At 43.2% G+C, this 22861-nt stretch overlaps 1 protein-coding gene across 2 annotated transcripts in view; it reads left to right on the top strand.

The window, feature by feature from the left end:
- Positions 1–22861, top strand: part of HAPLN1 (hyaluronan and proteoglycan link protein 1) — a 134966-nt gene that overhangs the window by 38698 nt on the left and 73407 nt on the right. The window contains exons 2-3 of one of the 2 annotated variants that reach the window (XM_030193357.1): positions 4153–4279; positions 21818–22186. In XM_030193357.1, coding sequence (XP_030049217.1) covers positions 4180–4279; positions 21818–22186 — 469 coding nt within the window. In that variant the 5' untranslated portion in view covers positions 4153–4179. Of the gene's footprint in view, positions 1–4107; positions 4280–21817; positions 22187–22861 lie in introns of both variants that reach the window. The other variant, XM_030193356.1, reaches the window with a different exon arrangement.

The raw sequence follows: 22861 nt of genomic DNA, 5'->3' as shown, positions 1-22861 counted from the left end.
GAATCCTTTTGGGAATAACGATCGGTATACAAGACTCAGAATAGAATAGAAATCGCTCTGAATATTGACCCCATTGAGTATACAGAATAGATTTCACTGGTGCAGCCAGTGTTCAAAAAATAATGCTGGCCGTGGCACTTGAATTTTAATCCAATAGAATCCTCAGTTGCAGTAGCTATAGGCTGCAATGATGGGATCAGATGCAATTTGGTTCACAGAAAACAAGTGAATATCTGAGCAAGACTGACACTAATACCTGTTCAGTGAAAGATGTTATACAAATGAAACATTAGAAAGGTATACTCCAGACAGAGCAGAGACATTTAGGATGTGTCAAAAGGTCAAAATGGACATCCATGTGCTTGAAACATCCAAGTACCAATTTTGCAAAGGCAGAAAATGGACGTCCAACCCTGCAGTATGTCCAAATATCAGGGATGTGTGATGTATGTGTGTTTTGGACAGGATTGGGGGGGGGGGGGGGCTGAAATCTGAAAGTCTAAGAGTGATTATCAAAGGGAAAGAAACTTCCACTTCTAAAAAGAATGATGTCCTTATTTAGACCTGTTTCAGGTATGTCCAGCATACAAAATTATACCCTGATTGAGCAGCTGTCCACTGGGGGGATCCACTGGAGGGATTAAGGTACCTCCTTAATCCCCCAGTGGCTGCTGCCCCCCTCCCTCACCCCTGAAAGTGAAAGGGAAAGGGGATACCAGGCTCTGTGACAGCTTCAGGTATTATGGGCAATCTTTAAAAAGCAAGAAGCAAGTCTCAGGAGTACTACTACTACTACTATAAATCACTTCTATAGCGCTACCAGTCGTACGCAGCGCTTTACAATTGAACATGAAGAAAACAGTCCCTGCTCAAAAGAGCTTACAATCTTAAATCAGGACAAACAGGACCAAAAAGAAGAAGGGAAGGATAGACAGAAGAACACATAAGGATAAGATAAAAGTTACAAGTCAGTAGTCGAAAGCAGCATCAAATAGGTAGACCTTTAGCCCGGAGTAGCCTAGTGATTAGTGCAGTAAACTATAAATCAAGGGGCCTTAGTTCAAAACCTACTTTAGCTCTATTATCATTATTATTATTATTATAAGCTCTCCCAAAATAGAAAAATAGCTACTATACCTAAACATATAAGCCACTTGTAAGCCTGATAGCTATAAAAGTAGTGTACATTCAGGTCACAGTAGGTATGTTGTTATTCCTAAAGGGCTCACAATTACAAAATAAGGGGATCTTTTACTAAAGATTAGCTCAAGTTATCTGCAGTAGGGCCCATTTTATTCCTACAGACCCTGTTGCAAATAACTTGAGCTAATCTTTAGTAAAAGACCTCCCCCCCTAAAAGAGTTGAAGTGGGATTTGAACCTGAGTCCCTTGGTTTACAATCCATTGCGTTAACCACTAGGCTGCCCCTTTGTTCTGCATGGATGCCTGTATGACCATTTTCAGAGAATGATTCCATGCAGAAGTCCATATCCCTTGTTTTCCTGGTATATAATTTGGACATTCCAGTTTGTACAACGGATGTTCATGCTGGACATTTCCAGCTTTTGGACATCCATCTCATGTGTTTTCAAGCAGGAAATCTTGACGTATTTCCTGTTTGAAAATACATGTGAGATGAATGTACATGTGGGGCATTCTGACTTGGCCATCTTTTCCACAATGCCCCGCCACGTGTCTTATAACATACTAGTGCAAGTGGCAGAAGTTGTGCCATGAATGCAAGTGCAGACTTTTTCCCTTTCAGTAAAGCAGATATAAATGTTCAAGTGTAAAGTTCACAAGTACATGTCTTGTTTACAGTATTCTATAATTAGTGCACATACTGTACTTGCAAACTCCCAATAATGCCATCCAGCAAAGTATATATCTTCCCACATATTTATACTTTGAGAAACATTAAAGTGTAAAGTACAAGGGGTCCTTTTGCAAAGCTGTGGCAAAAGGGGGGCCTGTGCTGGCATCAGTGAGTGTTTTCCATTCACGCCAAGGCCCCCTTTTACCACAGTGGGTAAAAGGCAGGTTTCACTTTTCTTTAAAAAATGGCCATGCAGCACCACTTGCCGCATGGCCATTTTGGGAGAGCACTTACCGCCACCCATTGAGATGGCAGTAAGGTTTCCCGCACTAACCTGCCGGTAACCAGGCAGCACATTGCACTGACCAATTACTACAGGGTAGACACCGGCGATATAAAAATTTAAATATTTTTGCAGCACCAGAAATGGTGCACGCTGGGGGAGGGAACTACTACTGGACTGCTGCGGTACCCAGCGGTACTTTCCTTTTAGTGAGCAGTAAGCCCATATTGGGCTTACCACCGCTTTGTGAAAGGGCCCCAAAGATAGTCATCTCTTAAGGGTAGTAAACAAGCTCTCAGTGGCCGCTGACAGTCCCTTGTTTCTCACAGTGAAAATTCAAGCATAAACACTTACCCCAGCCATAGAGCTGGTGTAAGTACAGTGATACCTCGGTTTTCGTTGACAATCCATCCGAAAACAATCGATGAAAACCGAAACAGATGAAAACCGAGGCAATTATTTCCATATGAATCAATGTAATCCGATGAGCAGGAGAACGCGTGGGTTGCCCTTTGTTTTCGCAAAATTAGCAGCGAAAACCGAGGCAACCAACAAAATCAGAGACAAATGTTTCACTGAAAAAATCTACGAAAACTGAAACCGACGATAATCGAAGTCAACGAAAACCGAGGTTTCACTGTATGTGCAACTGAATGCCACATTTTAAAGGGACCAGGTAATCTAAAGTACATCTGTACACACACACACCTGAGGGTGACTAACGTGCAGTACTGAAACACCACAGGTTACTGACTTCCATGGTAAGCTAAGGTTTGGTAAAAGCACAACTTTTACTGCACCTTAAAAACTACCCCCTTAATCCCAACCTCTTGATAGAAAGCGGGGTCTGATTAAATTCTAAATGAGTCGTATTCATAGGATCCAACTTTTCAAAATTATTGTGGGTGCTAAGTCCAGTGGAAATAACCCCTCCCTGGACACATACAAGGAATTTTCTCAATATTGGGGGTGCTCAAGCACCCACAGCACCCACAGAGTTGGCTCCTATGGTCGTATTGTCATGAATTAAAGGAACATAACTAGTGAAAAAGCCAAATTGAACTTCTAACATATCCAAACTGACCTAATACAAAATGATACTGTGTGGCGATGACACTGAGCAGCACAGATGCACATGCTTCTTCAGGTTTTCAGAAATGGAAACGAATAGTGTACATGGCATCTGGAATGGATTCTAATGTGAAAGCAACCTGCGCCAGGTACCTATGCACCTATGGTTACTGTAAGACTCTTACCACTCATGTTATATGAGCTAAAGAAAACCTGAAACAAGATAATGCAGGCCACCAATAGTTTGACTACATTTTGAGGGTGTTGGGGACCTTAATTTTTACAGATAACAATGAGATTTTGCACTGTCATATTGCTCCCTCATGCTAGAATGAAATGCTAGAAAAACACAACTATAATAAGTTTCATACCACACCCTCTCATTTCTTATGTCTTCTTACTGATTTGAGGTCTGCCTTTACCCAGCTACCACTTTAAATCTGGTTGAGGTTTATCTGCAGCATATGTTGTAACTCTGCTTGCAGTAGAGACTCTTCAGCATGTCTAGAGTGTCAGCATTATAGTATGAATAAAGGAAAAAGTATATATCAACTGCAGCAGCTGCAGGGGTAGTATGTACAGTTACAGTTTGTACATGGTGTCCCAGCAGTTCAGTGGGTGCATAGGCACTCCAAGATGGTAAGTGAGTCTGCAGTAAAATATACACTCTCTCGACAAGATACTATGTCCATTTTTCTCTTCACGTAAACTTGATACCATATTTGCAAAGTCAATGGAAGGTCATGAGCAGTGTTGCAAAATCTTGTAAACTAAGGAAACAATGCAGAAAATGTTTGGGTTCTTGCTTCTGTGACAGCTAGGAGTTAACTAAAGCCAACTTTTTATGCAGATAAGGGTGAACAATGGCAAAGACCCCGCTATATGATGATCATAAGGCTGTAACTAGTTTTACAGCAGCTGACTCTGTTTATTGTAGGGTTTGCAAATTTCATGAGCCTCATTGTGTGTGCTGCTCTCACAGTGAAGAAGATTCTTTTGGTTTGCAAACATGAAGAGTCTACTTTTTCTGGTGCTGATTTCTATCTGCTTCGTTGAATACCACACTCTCAACTTTCAACTGGAACCAGGGAGAATTATTCGCATCCAAGGTAAGCAATCATCAGTGCATGCAAGAAACTGTGTCTGCAGTTTCTTTCCAGCTAGGAAGCTGGAGAATGCACTCATTCGTTTTCATCTAATGTTTCAAATCATGCGGCAGTGACATTCTTTTTGTGCTGCTCCTGTCTTTACTGTGCCTTTCCCTTTGTCCTCTGTTTGCGTTATTTAAATGTTTTTAAAGGAAAAATTGTACAACTGGAAGATAGTTAAGTGCAGTTATTATCATGCAGTCTAAGGTAAAGATGACACTTTATTTTAATTTGTATTCACAAGAAAGGAAACAGACTCAAATGCTGAACATAATCTTGTTGGGTTAGTCAAAAATGAATAACAAATAGATGTTTCAATATAATATATTTCTATATATTTTTAAATATACACCACACACACACACACAGACACACACACAGACACTATATATATATATATATATTTGCAACTGGATTAAAACTACTTAATCTTTGTGCATTATCTAAGAGAGAAACACATTACTGAAAAAGTTAGAATAGTGTTCTGATCAAGTAATATAAATAGCTTATCCATGGTAGATAAGTCTGCTCTTTAGGTGCTTTATTGTATGCTGCATAACTGTGTTGAGTTAATGTAATGTGTAGGTGATTCAATCTGCAGCACAATGCAGATGTTTGGGGGGGGGGGGGGGGGTCCCAGTACCCAGCTTCAGTGCTTGAGGGTCATCCTGTGTAGGAGAAACACAGGGCAGTGATGCAATAGGGACCCAAGAGATTTAATATAGCAGGAACTCTGCATTAGTAATATGAAAGAAAGAAAGAGTAAATTCACACATTAGCTTTACAAAAGTCAGAATGCCTTCACTCGTGTTACTGTTGCATTGAAGTGTGATACATTTTCTTGATGCAAAATGCTATCAGTTTTTCCAGAAAAGCAGGGCAGCCACTGAAGTTTAAATTATGCATTTGTAAGGTTATTTTCGTCCAAAGACAGGTGTGCTGAGGTGATTAAATGGTTCAGTAAAACTGGTTCTAAAAATATCACCAGTTTTCTTTTCAGGGTGCTGTAGCATATTTATTACACTGCTATTATTATCATACTAGGAAAAGAGGCCCGTTTCTGAGAGAAATGAAACAGGCGCTAACAAGGGTTTCGTCGGAGTGTGTATGTTTGAGAGAGTGTGTGTGAGAGCAACTGTGTGAGAGAGAGAGAGTGAATGTGTGAGTGTGTGTGTGTTTGACAGAGAGAAATTGAGACTGGGTGCGAGTGTGTCTGTGTGAGAGAGAGTGTGTGTGTGAGAGTGTGTGAGAGTGTGTGCCAGGGGCCCCCGTCCCTTCCAGTTCCAGTGTCCCCCCTTCCTCTGTATTCCAGGGTTGTGGTTCCCCCCCCCCCTCCGAGTTCCAGGGTCGTCCCCCTGCTTTGTTTTTTCTAGTTTTTGTACAGGTGGTGTATTCCCCACCTCCTCCCCTCTCGTCCCGTCCTCCTCTCTCCTCCGAGTTTCACACCCCCCTCACCCAAGTTCCAAACCCCTGTCCTCCACCGAGTTCCAGATCCCCCTCCCTCCCTTCCTCCATCCCCTCCCCCCCGCGTTCCAGACCCCCCAGGCTCCCTCCCTCCGATTTCCAGACCCTCCTCCTTCCGATTTCCAGACCCCCCCTCCTTGTTCCAGACCCCTGGACCCCCCTGGCGTGATTTCCATCCGAGGTGCAGGCCCCCTACAGTGTGTGTGACAGAGAGAAGCAGGGGAAAGACAGGGAACAGGCATTTAACCTTGCAATCGTCTCCTCCCTCTGTTCTGTTTCTCCGTTGTTCAACGCACTGGGGAGGTAGTGGAAATCTGCGCGAGACAGTTTGGGGCCGGTTGGATGAGCTGTGAGCTTTCTTTTTGGGTTTTTTTCGCCCCTGGGTCTGATATGGAGGTCATTCTGGGAAGGTGACGTCAGTCAGAGGGGGCTGCTCCTGGCGTGGCGTTGCATTCGTCTGCCTCCTCTCAGTCGTGTGAGCGATGCGATTGGATGAGTGTCAGTGCTCCACCCTCGACGTCATAACTTTGTGACGCGAGGGCGGGGCACACACTCAAGGGGGAACAGCGATCTACACAACTACGGAAGTTGGAGACGCGGCTTCCGGCTTCATTAGAATGTTGGAGTTGCAAATTATGTCTAGATGGGGTGTGGCTGAGGGCAGGTCTATGAGTGAGGGTGAGTGGTGCTGACAGCCTAGCCTAGGAACAGTACAGGGCTTCAGTGCCTGACTGGCATGGAGTGAGCTTCAGAATGTTGGAGGTGGGAATTATTTATATAGATATTAAAACTGCATTACATATTTCACTGGTAAAACACCTACTGGCTGATAATCAGCACTTTTTATCCATCCAGGAACAGCTCCTGGCCGGTTAAATAGCACTTAAAAGCTAAGCACTTATATTTAGCACAAGATAGCCGGTTATATCTGCTGAATAATAACACTTAACACATACCCAGTGGCGTAGGAATGGGGGCGGGGGGGGGGCGGTCCGCCACGGGTGTACGCCGCTGGGGGGTGTCGGCTCCGCGCTGGTGCACTGTCCTCTCTACCCTGGAACAGGTTACTTCCTGTTCCGGGACAGAGGGAGCAGTGAACCAGCGCGGAGCCGACACACCCCAGCAACGTGCAGTCGGGGCGGATCGGCCCTCCCGTCAGTCCCTCGCCGCAGGTATGCGCTCCGGGGGGGGTATGCGCTCCGGGGAGGTGCAATCCAGCGGGAGGAGGGTGCGCCGTGCTGCACCCGGGGGGGGGGGTGCGCAGCGGCGACCCGCCCCAGGTGTCAGCTCCCCTCGCTACGGCTCTGCACATACCCCCAGATTCTGTATAGCGTGTCTAATGTTCTGTAACAATGTGTGTAACTTAATTGGCTTAAGAAACCAATCAGCATTGTTAACAGCACTTAACAAGCAATAATGAGCACTAATTGGCAATTATTAGAATTTACACGCATAACTTGCTACACATATTCTGTAGCGTACTGTGCCTAAATTCTAACGCATTCAGGCAAAAAGGGGCATGGCTATAGGTAGGGAAATGGGCATTTCGTAAGCATGCCAAAAATTATGCACTTAGTTATAGAATATTGCCCAAATCACTTAAATGTATAGGCCGGGATTTACGCCACATATTCATTGATGTAAATGGAGGAGCATAGCTTTAGTTGCTAGGATATCAATTAATTGTATTCTATATACCACACCTAAATATAGGCACCGCTCATAGAATACACTTAGGCGGAAATGTTTCCACATGGAGTTTCTAGGATCCATATATATAATCTGGCTCATAGTGGCTAACCGGCTATACCACACAATATAACCAGTTAGCCACAAATATTCAGCACTTCACCAGCTAAGTTTAGCAGCCAAATTGGACTATCTAAATAGCAGTCCTATCTTTGGCCTCTATAAACTTAACTGGCCAGTGCTGAATATTAATTTGGCCAGTTAAGTTCAGTCAAAAAAAAATGAATATTCAATGCCAATCACTGGAAATGGACCAGCTTTGAATATCTGGGCTCAGCACCGATCGTTGCACTTAGTCGGCCTGCTTCCCGCGGGCTGAATGTCGGCCAGCTAGGCTATCTGTACTGTGGCCAAAAATTGCCACTATGAGGATAATATTATAAACCTTTCTTTGCACTAAAATACTCTATTAGGTGCGTAAATTGGTTCTATTAAAATTAGCTCATACCAAAATGTGTGCACAGCACAAGCCAGTGCCCACTTACAGAATGGAAGATCGATATTTGTGATGCTGTTGTGCTTTTTTGCTCTTTCTCATGCAAGCATTGATTTTATAGTTCGCTATACTTATTGCTGGTCATAATCCACATCTTGGGTCCTCTCAACCCATGGTTTTTGTTGATAAAAGAAGCCACCTAAGGTGTCTTTCTTGCCAATCCTTTGCCTTTCGGTTTTGTTTTTCTACTTACTGTCTGCACTGCTGACGACTCCTGAAGAAGGCTAGGAAGCAAAAACACAGTCTAGTTTCTTCTGGGACTGTGTATTTGTACCTAGATCCACTTAGGACTGTTTATTTTATAGCTACCAAAAAAGGAATTTTGTATTACTACTACTACTACTACTATTTAGCATTTTTATAGCACTACAAGGCGTACGCAGCGCTGCACAAACATAGAAGAAAGACAGTCCCTGCTCAAAGAGCTTACAATCTAATAGACAAAAAAAATAAATAAATAAAGTAAGCAAATCAAATCAATTAATGTAAACGGGAAGGAAGCGAGGAGAGTAGGTTGAGGCGAGTGGTTACAAGTGGTTACGAGTCAAAAGCAATGTTAAAGAGGTGGGCTTTCAGTCTAGATTTAAAGGTGGCCAAGGAAGGGGCAAGACGTAGGGGCTCAGGAAGTTTATTCCAGGCGTAGGGTGCAGCGAGACAGAAGGCGCGAAGTCTGGAGTTGGCAGTAGTGGAGAAGGGAACAGATAAGAAGGATTTATCCATGGAGCGGAGTGCACGGGAAGGGGTGTAGGGAAGGACGAATGTGGAGAGATACTGGGGAGCAGCAGAGTGAGTAGATTTATAGGTTAGTAGAAGAAGTTTGAACAGGATGCAAAAACGGATAGGGAGCCAGTGAAGGGTCTTGAGGAGAGGGGTAGCATGAGTAAAACGACCCTGGTGGAAGACGAGACGGGCAGCAGAGTTTTGAACCGACTGGAGAGGGGAGAGGTGACTAAGTGGGAGGCCAGCAAGAAGCAGATTGCAGTAGTCTAAACGAGAGGTGACAAGGGTGTGGATGAGGGTTTTGGTAGAGTGCTCGGAAAGAAAGGGGCGGATTTTACGGATGTTGTAAAGAAAGAAACGACAGGTCTTGGCAATCTGCTGGATATGAGCAGAGAAGGAGAGAGAAGAGTCAAAAATGTATTACCCCTTTGGATCATACTGGTCCTTCACCACTTCTACCCTTGTGTTTCCCTATTTGTATAGTACACATGCTCAGGGGAAGAGTTAATATAGAGCATGGGTGGAGTCACAATTTACATACAGATTTTAAAAAAATGTGTGCATAGTTACATAAAGTCCAGGTCATCATAATATCTATGCATTCACTCTAGGTGCAGTTTCTGCAGGATCTGTGCTAGTAATATTTCATAAAGACACAGAGAGGGGCATTTTTGAAAGAATGCCCAAGTCAGAATTGAGTTATCCTGCTCATAACGGCCAAAAAAAAAAAAAAAAACAAGTCCATCTCACAGCCATTTTCAAATAGGAAAACTGTCAGGATTGTTCAAAAATACATGAAAAGGACATTCTTGTGCTGAAAACATCCAAAATGAAAAGCCATTTTTCAAAATGAAATGCCTAAAATATGAACACCAAAAAAGTAGGCATAAAAATGTATGTCTGGCATCATTTCTACATAAATGGCCACACAGACATCTCTGCAGAGCAGAGGGGCAGCCTAGTGGTCAGTGCAGTAGACTTTAAACAATGGAACCCAGGTACAAGTCCCACATTAATTCCTTTATATGTTATTGTGAGCCTTCCAAGAATAGATAAAAACCTAGTGTACATAAAGATACACCACTTCAGTAGCCATCATGCTTCCAGGTGTCTTACAAATTCAGGTACAGTAGGTATTTCTGTGTTCCATGAGGGCTATTTATATTTGTACAGAAATAAGAGTTAAAGTGGGAGTTACACCTTGGTCCCGTTGTTCAAAGTCCACTGCACTCACCGCTTGGCAGCTCCTTACAATTCCTTGCTGCTCTATTAGGAGTGGCCATAATACCTGAAGCTATCATAGAGTCTGGTATCCACGGTCACTTGCACTTCTTAGGGGGGTGGGAGAAGGTCAGTAACCACTGGGAGATGAAGCAGGGGTCATACCTTCATCCCTCTAGTGGTCAGCTGCTCTTTTGTACCTGGATGTGTTTGAAACAGGTTTACATAAACACATCTTTCTTTTTTGCCTCAATAGCTTTTTTTTTTCCTATTCCATTATCGTTGAAAGGCATTCTAATTTTGGGCCTGCCCTAGTCTTGCCCAAAACATGCCTCCAACATGCTCCATTGATATGTGGATAAACTGCAATGTAAAGCATCCAAATTTTGCCTTTCAAAAATCAGGACAGGGATGTTTTCGGCAGATGTACTTTTCCTGGTCATTTTGAGATGTCCATTTCCTCATAAATGAACACCATAGAGGGGCATAATTGAACGGGGCCGCCCATCTATAAAGGCGGCCATCTCTAATGACGGCCCCATAAAGCGGTGTACCCGACCATATTATCGAAAAAAGATGGCCGGCCATCTTTTGTTTCGATAATACGGTTGGGGCCGGCCAAATCTCAACATTTTGACCACCCTTAGAGATCACCGGTGTTAGAGATCACCACCATTGGTTTTCGCCGATAATGGAAACTAATGGCGGCCATCTCAAACCAGGCCAAATCCAAGCCATTTGGTCATGGGAGGAGCCAGCATTTTTAGTGCACTGGTCCCCCTCACATGCCAGGATACCAACTGGGCACCCTAGGGGGCACTGCAGTGGACTTCACAAATTGATCCCAGATGCATAGCTCCCTTACCTTGAGTGCTGAGCCCCCCAACACCCACTCCCAACAACTTTACACCACTACCATAGCCCTTATGGATTAAGGGAGGCACCTAGATGTAGGTACAATGGGTTTCGGGTGGGTTTTGGAGGGCTCACATTTACCACCACAAGTGTAACAGGTAGGGGGGTAGACCTGGGTCCACCTGCCTGAAGTCCACTGCAATACCCACTAAAACTGCTCCAGGAACCTGCATAGTGCTGTAATGGAGCTGGATATGACATTTGAGGCTGGCATAGAGGCTGGCAAAAAAATGTTTTTAAAGTTTTTTTGGGGTAGGAGGGGGTTGGTGACCACTGGTGGAGTAAGGGGAGGTGATCCCCGATTCACTCCAGTGGTCATCTGGTCAGTTCGGGCACCTTTTCAAGGCTTGGTCGTGAACAAAAAAGGACCAAGTAAAGTAGGCCAAATGCTCGTCAGAGCCAGCCTTCTTTTTTCCATTATCGTCTGAGGCCAGCCATCTCTTAACCATGCCCCATCCCGCCTTCGATACACTGCCGACATGCCCCCTTGAACTTTGGCCGGCCCTGCGATGGAAAGCAGTTGAAGCAGGCCAAAATCAGCTTTCGATTATACCAATTTGGCCGGGCTTAGGAGAAGGCCGACCATCTCCCGATTTGTGTCGGAAGATGGCCGCCCTTCTCTTTCGAAAATAAGCAGGATAGGCACTTAGGGGCAAACTCTATAAAGTCAAGTTTCCAAGTTTATTCAAATTTGTTATCCCGCCCTATGGAAAACCTTCAGGGTTGTTTACAATCTAATATAGTGGAAAAGGAAAAATAACATTACTAAGACAGGACGAGATACGAAAGGGTAGGAGGGGTAAATCTACAATCGTGATAGTAAAGAAAGTGGGGTAGAATGGCACTAACATTTGCATACCAAATATATTTGTAAAAAGGTTAGAATACTGACATATATGTGCACCTATGTGTGTAAATGCTAAAATCTGCCTAAGAGCTATTCTGTAAATACACATCTTATATAACACATATTTTACAGGTATGCATTCACATGGGTAGAGCAAGGGTAAGATACACACTTCTGTGCATAACTTAGACAATGCTATAGGTTATGTTAGTATCTCCAGCGGCTAGATCCAATATTTGCACCAACTCTACAGCTGGTGTGCTTGTACCTAACCACATACATGTGCATATACCCGGTTACTCAAGTATCCTATAGTGGTATACATTTTATGAATAAACAAATACATAGAATGGGCTCCCAGGATGCCCCTTTATATTATTGTCCTCTTTGGGCCCAATTTTCAGACTATGGGTGGGATCCCGGTTAACTTCCTCGGTCAGCGGTCAGCTTGGATGTTTAATGCTGGGCCATTTCCAGTGATCTGCATTGGATATTTGGGTGTTTTTTTTTGGCTGGTTTAAATTTAACCGGCCAAGCCAATATTCAGCAATGGCGGGTTAAGTTTAAACTGACCAAAGATATTCCTACTATTTCAGCAGCCTAATTTGGCTGCCAAATTTAGCCAGCAATTCACTGAATATTAGCGGATAGTTATATCGGGTGATTTAACCGGTTTTCTGTTAAGCGCTAACCTGCGATATTCATCGGGAAATAACCGACTGTCCCCTGCTGAATATTGCCGGATAGCCGATTAAGTGCCATTTAACCACCCAAGAGTCTTTCCTGGCTGGTTAAATGGTTTTAAATATTTGGGGGTTAGTGTCTTTATAAGGTAGCATAAAATAGGCACTTTCCTGCCTAGGCACCCTGTTATAAATGTACCCCCTTTGAGGAGAATTCTATGAGGTGGCACTTATTGGAAGCCTATTCTAATAAGGAATGTAGGCATTTTCTTTCCTTTACAGAGTACTAGAATAAAGCGGAGAGGAAGTGACATCAGTGGACCTGATGGCAGTTTGAAGCCACAGATCTGTCCCTCTGCAGTTTACAAGTGAATATTTCTAAGCATTCAGAGCAGTAACTTGACAATCAATCTCCCCCCCCCCCCCCCACCCTCAAAAAAATGCTTACTGACTGGCCATGGTGTTGGAGGTTGGAGTGTTGTGTCCAGATGGTGGCAAGACTCAAGGAGACAGATTTGCAGGTCTGTGGATTCTGAAGCAGGAAGATGGCATGACAAATACTACGCACCAGGTGGGAAACCAGCAGCAGCAGCATAAAGGCCATGCCAGGAAAGGAAATGATGCAAACAGTAAAGTCAATTGACTGAATTTAGAAAGCTGTCATGCCTGCAAAAGTGATTAGCTGAAATGAGAGGTGAATTGAGTGCCCTCTGCTCTGAGATCAAAAGTTATGTGGTGGCTCTTCAACGGGAGGTGGCAGATCTGTGTGCACATAAGTTGATGACACACAGTACTCAGTCACAGAACAATCTGTGACATTAAGGAGACGACATCAAATTTGGAGTGATTGGAGAAGTAGAACAAGTACCTTAACAGGTAAAACTGAGGACCTAGAGAACAGTCTTGGTGCAACAATATTAGAACTGGAGGACTCCCTGAGAGTGAGGAATATTCGGATTGCAGGAAACTGACTAAGGCAGTGTGTACAGTGGTCTTAGCAGGTGGTACAGCAGGCTTAGAGACTCTGAATATAAAGGTGGACTGTGCAAATAGAGCAGTGATGTCTGGTTCCAGCCAGGTGAACCCACACAGAGGCACAATATAATATGTTCATTACTTTCAAATCAAGGAACAGATATTTGCAAATGTCAAGGCACAGAATCAGTGCAACTGGGAAGGTCATAAGTTCTCCATGTTTTCAGATCTATCTGCGGTGACTGTAATGGAAAAAAGAGTTGAAGCCAGTGAATGACCAGCTGTGAAAAAAAGGTCTGAGGTCCAGTGGCTATACCTATTTGGACTCAACTTTACAATAGAAGGCAAAGTGTACACTGCTAGGCTTTGTTGCGGTCTGGTCTGCAGGGGTGGGCAAGAATTGCATACCAATGTAGGGAAGCAAGTTCTCAAATCCTAGCTCAGAAGGACCATGGACGGCCAATGAGCCCCAGACAACTTCACCTAACCAACCACCGTTCCCCAGGAGTTTAGCACCTGCAGACAGGACTTATCTTCACCAGGGGAACGCCAACCAAAGGTAGATACCAGGCCAAGACCAGAAGGTAGGTGGGAGCCACTACTCTGGGAATACAGACAGAGGCCCACAGAGGAAAAGCTTGGGAAAAAATAGACAGAAGTCCAGTGCAGGAGCACCCAGTAACTCAGGTAGAAGCTCACCAAGGCTGTGCCTAGAGAACACAAGTAGAAACTCAGTGCTGAAAGATAGTAATTCCAGCAGAACACCCAGCCAGATGCTCACAGCAGGAAAGGCTCTGTAGAAGTCAGACTGACGTTTACAGCAAGGGTTCTGTAAATTCAAGCAAACACTCACAGCACGAATGTTTTGTAACTACCGACGGACGCTCACAGTAAAGAAGCTCTATAGCCTTCAGGCAGGTCCTCACAACAGGGAAGTTCTGGAACTTCAGGTAGACGCTCACAGCAAGGAAATACTGTAACTTCAGGCAGACGCTTACAGAACGAAATATTGTAACTTCAGGCAGACAGTCACAGCAAGGAAATTCTGTAACTTCAGGCAGACGCTCACAGCAAGGTAGTTCTGTAACTTTAGACACTCACGGCAGCTTCGGGAAACCCTCCAAATACTCAAGGGAATGAAAGCTGTTGCCAAAGTCCCAAATGCCCTGTGTCATAAGAATTTGAAGGGATAGGCCGGCATCAGGGGCGTGACCAAGCAGACGCTGCTGAAGGGAAGCAAATGACGTCAGTCACTCAAGCGTGCATCCTCCTGCCTCGGAGCCATGCTACAGAAACCATGCAATGCCCCCCTACAATGGAGGAAAGTTGGCCTCCCAATTGCAGTCAAGTGCCCTGCCCACATGCTGCCACAGCACTTCCAGGTGAGGAGTGCGACAGGCTTCATGAGATAACACTTCAAAAGGCGGAGGAAGCAGGTCTGGGAACCATAGAAGTGGCAAGACCACCAGTGAAGTTGAGACAGATGTGGTGTCTTGACAGAGAATAATGTGGAAAGGATCCAGACTGCAGTGGAATGGTGTAGAAAAAGAAGATGTGCAGATTGCAAAGCAAGGGCATTGAACTGCTGGGTAGATGGAGGTTGACATTTACAAGTTGTTAGAGTAGCTCTTTCTCTTGTGCTAAAGATTTAATGGCATGGATATTTATGAGTGTGAAAGGGAGAAAAGCATTTGTAAGTAGTGAGACAGTTTGTGTGAAGGAGAAAGGTGCCTGGCCACATGCATGGGAGAGGGGTATTTAATGTTAAGTGATGATGTAGAGTGGGACAACAATTGTGTGTATGGGAGTAGGAGACAGATGGGTGGCTGGGGAGACCTAGACAAGACAATGAATCATTGTGCTCAGAGGTAGGGTATGAGGAGTGAGAGTGAATAGTGGAAAGGATGAGAGAAAGGGAGGGTGGGCTTGGGAAAGGGTTGGAGGTTATTTATATATATTTTGTATACATCCCATTCATGGTAGTTTAATGACTCCTGGGAATGGAACACAACCATACCATGCTATAATATTTATAAGAAGGACAGAGATGGCCGAAAAGTTGAAGGTGTAGCACTATATGTGAAAAATAGTATAAAAGCAGCTGAAATTAAGGGCAAGAAGGAAGTGATATGAATCATCTTGGAGACAGAAGATGGAACCTCTGTTCATAGGGCTGTTGTCTACAGACCTCTGACACCACTGGAAAATCTGGACAAAGATCTAATTTTAGATACCCAAAGGCTGGAAATGAAAGGGCAGGTGCTGTTGTGGGGAGATTTCAACTTGCCAAATGCAGATTGGAATGTTCCATAGGCAGAATCATAATGAAGTAGAGAGATAGTGAATGCCTTTCAAAGTGCTTTCTTCAGGCAAATGGTGAAAGAACCCACCAGTGAAGGGTCAGCACTGGACCTTGGGCTCACAAAAGGGGAAAATGTGTCTAATAAGCAGCCAAAAGAAAGCAGAGATAGTCCAGAGAAGGAGAAAACACAATTTTAGCCACAAATAGGTTTATTGAAAAATGAGCCAACTCAGCCAAGTTTCAGTACTCACACCTTCGTCAAGGGTCAATAGGAAATTTCTTCATTAGCACATACAAAGCACAAACATGTGTTCTTCCAACACTGAAAAAACACACAAGCATATGCTTTGCTTGCAGTTTCACAAAATTAAAGTGTCTAATGTCTGGAGGTGTGCCTCCCTGGGTAGTAGTAATCATTAAACCATATGGTTCAATATAGGAGTTAAAGCAGAGAGCAGACACATAAAACTCAAAGTCCTAGATTTCAAACATGCTGAGTTTAGCAGAATGAAGGAGTGTGTGAAGAGTTTCCATAGGATTGGAGAAGAGTGGATGTCGTCCTTCTCCTCAAAAATGGTGACAGAAAAGAAGTGGGAAACTATCGTGCCAGTAAGCCTCACATAGGTGGTTGGGAAAAAAATGGAGGCACTGCTGAAGAAAAGGATAACAAAAGTCCTGGAATCCAAAGGCATACAAGACTTATTTATTTTATTTATTTAAAAATATATAAATTTAAAAATATATAACCTGCTTAAATCTAAGTGGCTCACATCAAAACATACATAACAAACGTAAAATAAACAACACATATATCACATAAAACAATAATGCAAACTCATCCAGCATCATTGATGTGGAACATACATATGGGATAGCAGCACATAGAGTATCAAACCCCACATCCCTCAAAAAAATCCTGTACAGAGAAAAAGAAATAGTGTTCAACTGCTTTTTAAATTGGATCTAATGTGCACGTAAATGCAACTGTCCTGACAACATGTTCCAAAGCAGTGAAAAAGCTGAAGCTCATGTACTAGCATAAAGAACCCTGGACAGTGCCTGCACAGTAAGCCACATTGTGGTCTCTGATTTCAATGACCTCACAGCTCTGTCCATGGGTATGGCTCACTTGAGATTAGACACCCCTATTTTAGATGTTTTGCTCCAGAGTTCAACCAAATTTCAAGGGGGAATGTTGGGCGGGACATAAAATGGACACGTTTTTCTGCAATTATGGGACAAAATGAATATGTCTGGAGCAAAAATGAATACTTTTTCCCTGGACCTGTTTCAACTATGACTCACGTGACCAAAAGGTGCCCAAAATGACCAAATGACTACTGGAGAGATTAAGGCATAACTCCCTTACTCCCCATGTGGTCAAGGACCCCCTCCCACCCCCCTAAGATGTGACAGTGATAGTATATACCAGGCTGTACGACAGCTTCAGATATGATGGCCATTCCTATTAGAGCAGCAAGCAGGTCCCAGGAATAGCCTAGTGCTCAGTGCAGTGGTCTGTTGAGAAGAGAACCCTGGGCTATACCCACTCTAACTGGTACACTTGTGGTGGAATGTATGAGCCCTCCAAAATAACACTTAATACCTACTGTACCTACATAAAGGTGATACCTGCTACCATAAAGGCTATTTTAGTGGCGTACAATTGGGTACAGTAGGCTTTTGGTGGGTTTTGGAGGGCTCACCATACAATATAATGAGTTAATGATGATATGTGTACCTGGGACCTTTTATGTGAAGTCCACTACAGTGCCCCTTCTGCTGCCCACTGCTCTGCTGGGATGTCTGTGTGGACAGTCTACTAAGAATGCTGGTCCCCATACATCCTAATGGCTTGCTTTTGTGCGTTTTTCCCTTGGATGTTGTTTTTTTTTTTTTTTTACAAAAATTGTCATAAAGGATAGATGCACTGAGCACAAAAAAATCTAGCAAATGGCCATTTTCAAAACAAAAAGTTGTACGTTTTTCTGGTTTGAAAATGGCCATTATCACTACTGGATTTTTGGAAGTTTTTCACAAAATATCCAAAATCAGATTTAGATGTCATATTGAATATGCCCCTTCACATGTTCGATCTTTGCTTACACCCTATCCTGTCTATATAAGTGTTTCACTGCATATTGTGCTGACATTGTAATGTAGCATACTTTGCCATACTTTATATTGTTATTTGAATGTTTTTCTGCTGTAATTATCTATTGCTTATGTCTGACTTATTCTTGCTGTACACTGCCTTGAATGAATTCCTTCAAAAAGGCAGTAAATAAATCCTAATTAATAATAATAATAATGAAGTCCCCAGAGGGGACATGGAAGGAGTCTCTACACATAAAAAGTAGTTAATGGGAGTTTATAGTAGGGACCCACAATATAGTATTAATCTAGCCCTTGGTATGGGTTTGAGTAAACAGGCGTTGGCGGGCATGTCTGTGAGAAGAATGAAGTGTATCTGAAAAAGATTCCATCATAGTTCCTCCGGTCGAGAACTCCAAATATTTTTTTTCAGGCCACAGCAAATATATTTCTGTGTTTCTTTTTTCTACCTCATATCTCTCCAAGGTCTACTTTTCTTATAGCAGCTATTCAGATTTTCTTTTGATCTATATATATCGTGCAGAGCCAAAAAAATGTTTTGGCTAATTGTATCCCAAGTGAATAAAACCCGTTTAAGATAACAGTATATTTCATAGTAAATGTGAGTGAAAAATTAATTTATCTAAACAGGATATACAAACAGTATGGTGGACACATGCATTATCAGCCATTAGTTTACAAAGGAACATAAATATTTATTATATTATAGTTTATATAGTTATAAACTGAAAAAAAGCAGCCATCTTTATGTGAGATACACACTGTACATGGAGACTCATTATTGCAATTATATGTAAATTCTGTATGTTTCCTTACTCTAGACACAATCCAGCCAATGTACAGCTCTATTTAACTGCCCAGGAACAGCTCCCGGCCAGTTAAATATCACTTAGCCGGCTAAGTGCTAATATTCAGTACGAGATAGCCAGTTATCTCTGCTGAATATTAGCGCTTAGCGCTTAGGAGGAATTCTATACATTGCATGTAAAAAAATTGGCACTGAAATCAGTGCCAACTAGGCATATTCTATAATTGTTGCCTAGATTTAGGTGCCGAATATAGAATACACTTAGGTGATATTTCAGCCCCTAAATCTACATGCATCACTAAAACGAGCGTGCACGGTATGACTGAGAAGAGCAGGGCAGGCAATGCAGTGAGACCAGTGTAGGACAAACACTTCAGCTGGCAGGGATTTGGGACGCCCACCAGCCAAACCAGGGGCCCAGAGCCGGGGCCCAGGCCCCCACGGCCCCCCGTAGCAACGCCACTGCCCTAACTATTTCACTTTAGTAAAAGGGCCCCTATCAGCGGCATAATCGAAAGAGAAGGACGCCCATCTTCTGACACAAATTGGGAGATGGGCGTCCTTCTCTCAGGGTCACCCAAATCGGCATAATCGAAAGCCGATTTTGAGCGTCCTCAACTGCTTTCCGTCGCAGGGATGACCAAAGTTCACGGGGGGGGTGTCAGCAGAGTACCGAAGGTGGGACAGGGACATGTTTAAGAGATGGGCGTCCTCAACTGCTTTCCGTCGCAGAGACGACCAAAGTTCACGGGGAGGGGGGGTGTTGGCAGAGTACTGAAGGCAGGACAGGAGCATGGTTAAGAGATGGGCGTCCTCGGCCGATAATGGAAAAAAGAAGGACGTCCCTGACAAACATTTGGCCGACTTGGTCCAATTGTTTTCACGACCAAGCTTCAAAAATGTGCTCGAACTGACCAGATGACCACCGGAGGGAATGAGGGATGACCTCCCCTTACCCCCCAGTGGTCACCAACCCCCTCCCACCCCCCAAAAAATTAAAAAACATTTTTTCCAGCTTCTATGCCAGCCTCAAATATCATACCCAGCTCCATCATAGCAGTATGCAGGTCCCTGGAGCAGTTTTTAGTGAGTGCAGTGCACTTCAGCCAGGCGGACCCAGGCCCATCCCCCCCTACCTGTTACACTTGTGGTGATAAATGTGAGCCCTCCAAAACCCACCCGAAACCCACTGTACCCACATGTAGGTTCCCCCCTTCACCCCTTAGGCCTATGGTAGTGGTGTACAGTTGTGGGGAGTGGGTTTTTTTTTTTTTGGGGGGGGGGTTGGAGGGCTCAGCACCAAAGGTAAGGGAATTATGCACCTGGGAGCAATTTGTGAAGTCCACTGCAGTGCCCCTTAGGGTGCCCGGTTGGTGTCCTGGCATGTGAGGGGGACCATTGCACTACGAATGCTGGCTCCTCCCATGACCAAAGGGCTTGCATTTGGTCGTTTTTGAGATGGGCGTCCTCGGTTTCCATTATCGGCGAAAACCGAGGTCGTCCATCTCTAAGGTCGACCATCTCAACATTTAGGTCAACCATCTCTTAGGTTGACCTAAATGTCGATATTTGGGCGTCACCGACTGTATTATCAAAACGAAAGATGTACGCCCATCTTGTTTCGATAATACGGCATGCCCCGCCCCTTCGCGGAGACGTCCTCAGAGATGGGCACCCTTAGAGATGGGCATCTCCGTTTGAAAATGCCCCTCCACGTGTTATTGTGCATAGGCCAAAAATTTCTTCATTACATTTTTAACAATAACAAACTATTGCAAAACAATCGTGCATATTAGAACTTATTCATTGATGCATGCTAAGTATCCCATTGATAACATCCATTTCTTTTCCCATGATGGAAAGTGACCAAAGAGTTCAATGGCAACTTTCCCATACTTGTATGTAAAACATACTAAAGACTACCAAAAATGGAGACTTAAAATAGAGCTGTCCTTCCAATGCATAAGAATCATGTAACAGCTCTAGTAAGGAGAAATTTCAGATAAACTACAGTTTGATGATATCCAGAATAGCAGCATTTTTTCCCATTTTGTTAGGTTTTTTTCCCCAAAAAATATTTATATTGTTTTAGATTTAAAATGACATGAAACAGTATGGGAAATGTTTACATTTCCTATCTCATTTCAAACCAATGTACATTCCTATGTCTCATTTCATAATCAAACAGCTACCGATCAATATTCAGCTGGTAGTGGTCAGCATTTTTTTAAAACACTGACCATCACCAGCTAAATTAGCCCTGGTTGTTCAGTGCTGAGCTATTTATGAGTACTGGTATTGACTAGCTGCCAGAAGTTATGTGGTTCCCAGCCAATATTCAGCTGGGACCCATTTAAGTAGACACTACATATCCTGCGCTCTTCTAGCCAAGTACTATGTTTCAATCCTCCCTCCTGTCCCCAAAACACCTCCGATTCCCCCCTCCTGCCCTCCTTCCGAGTACCTCAAGCCCCAGATGCCCCTCTCAGACCTACTTACTGCTTGCTCCTGCCCCTTGTGGTTTCTAATGGCCACCACTACCTTTAGCGGTGTTCTCACAGTACTACTGCTAGTACTCATAAGGTGGATAATGTTACATTTAAAACATTGCATTTCTGCAGTTGCTGCCACTGGCTGCATAACTGATTTTAAATATCAGCCTGAGTGTTTCTTAATGGAGTACTTCAGAAAGTTTTATTTTTATTGACCAACATTCAGGAGCATTGTGGTCCTCATTCTTACATGTCCTTCAATAGAAATCAAACAAAATAAGATGATACCTTTTTTATTGGACATAACTTAATACATTTCTTGATTAGCTTTCGAAGGTTGCCCTTCTTCCTCAGATCGGAAATAAGCAAATGTAAGACATTTGCTTATTTCCGATCTGAGGAAGAAGGGCAACCTTCAAAAGCTAATCAAGAAATGTATTAAGTTATGTCCAATAAAAAAGGTATCATCTTATTTTCTTTTCCATGTTTTATTTTGTTTGATTTCTATTGATAACCTTAAGAGTGGACTAACACGGCTACCACACTCCTTTACATGTCCTTGAAAGTTTTAGATTTTATTTTTGAAAATCAAAGCACTAGAAGTAAGATTTAGCGGGTTTCTATAACCTGTGGTAGCATACAGAATAAATTCTTAGATTACATATGTATATATATATAAATTGAATGTTAATTGACTTTTACCTCCTTGCAGAAAATGGACCCCGTCTGTCTGTGGAAGCAGAGCGAGCTAAAGTAATTTCACACCGTGGTGGCAATGCTACACTTCCCTGCAAATTTATCCGTGATTTTCCTGCAGCTGGTTCTGCCTCCCATAAAATCCGAATCAAGTGGACCAAACTTACTTCAGATTACCTCAAGGAGGTAAATGTGTTCGTTGCAATGGGACACCTCAAAAGAAGTTATGGCAGCTACCAGGGCAGGGTACACCTACAAGGAGCCAGTGAAAACGATGCTTCTCTGGTAATCACAGATATATCTTTAGACGACTATGGGAGATACAAATGTGAAGTGATTGAAGGACTTGAGGATGACACAGTAGTGATAGGACTGGATTTACGAGGTAAGCAGTACTAATACAACTAAGATATTGATTTGATATTTTTGCTTACAGAGAACATTGTGTTCCACAAAAGTTGAAGTCTCAGCAACAGTGGGAAGTAAGAAAAAGGCTATTAAACATCAGTTTCGAGCACACTAATTTTGAAATGTGGATGAACTCTGGGGGATCACTGTATAAATTGTACCTACCCGATCCTTTTCATTGATATGGATGATTACTGTAGTGTCTCGTTTGGTTTCCTAACTATTGAAAAGGAATGTTTCCTTCTCAAATTCCCAGGGTCAGCTCAAGGGGGCCAATCTTGTGGCATGAACTGCACACATGTAGGGCTTATACCATGAGAATGGACCACGCCAAAAAGTACCTGTGTTTTCTGATCATTTTTCCCAGTTGGATGGTGGCCATGATTTGTAAAAGTTTGCTACAGATAAATAAGAGGTCCTTGCTCATTGTCAGTAAAAAAAAAAAAAAAAAATGCAGAAGAAACTTTATGCAATTTTCCAGCCAAAAAGCATGTTAACTTTGTTATGAATTTGTCTGCTTTCACACAGGTCGACAATTTTAAAGGGGTGTGTGGCCCCTTGTCAAAGGTCCCCCCCCCCCAAAAAAAAAAAACATAACACTAGGACTCATCTTTGACCATTTTACAAGATAGTGCTGGTGGGGAAGGGAAAA

This window comes from Microcaecilia unicolor, chromosome 2 (assembly GCF_901765095.1).
Source record: "Microcaecilia unicolor chromosome 2, aMicUni1.1, whole genome shotgun sequence".
In the NCBI taxonomy this organism is placed as follows: Eukaryota; Metazoa; Chordata; class Amphibia; order Gymnophiona; family Siphonopidae; genus Microcaecilia; species Microcaecilia unicolor.
The sequence above is the reverse complement of the archived record's forward strand: the minus strand, read 5'-3'. Positions and strand labels throughout refer to the sequence as shown.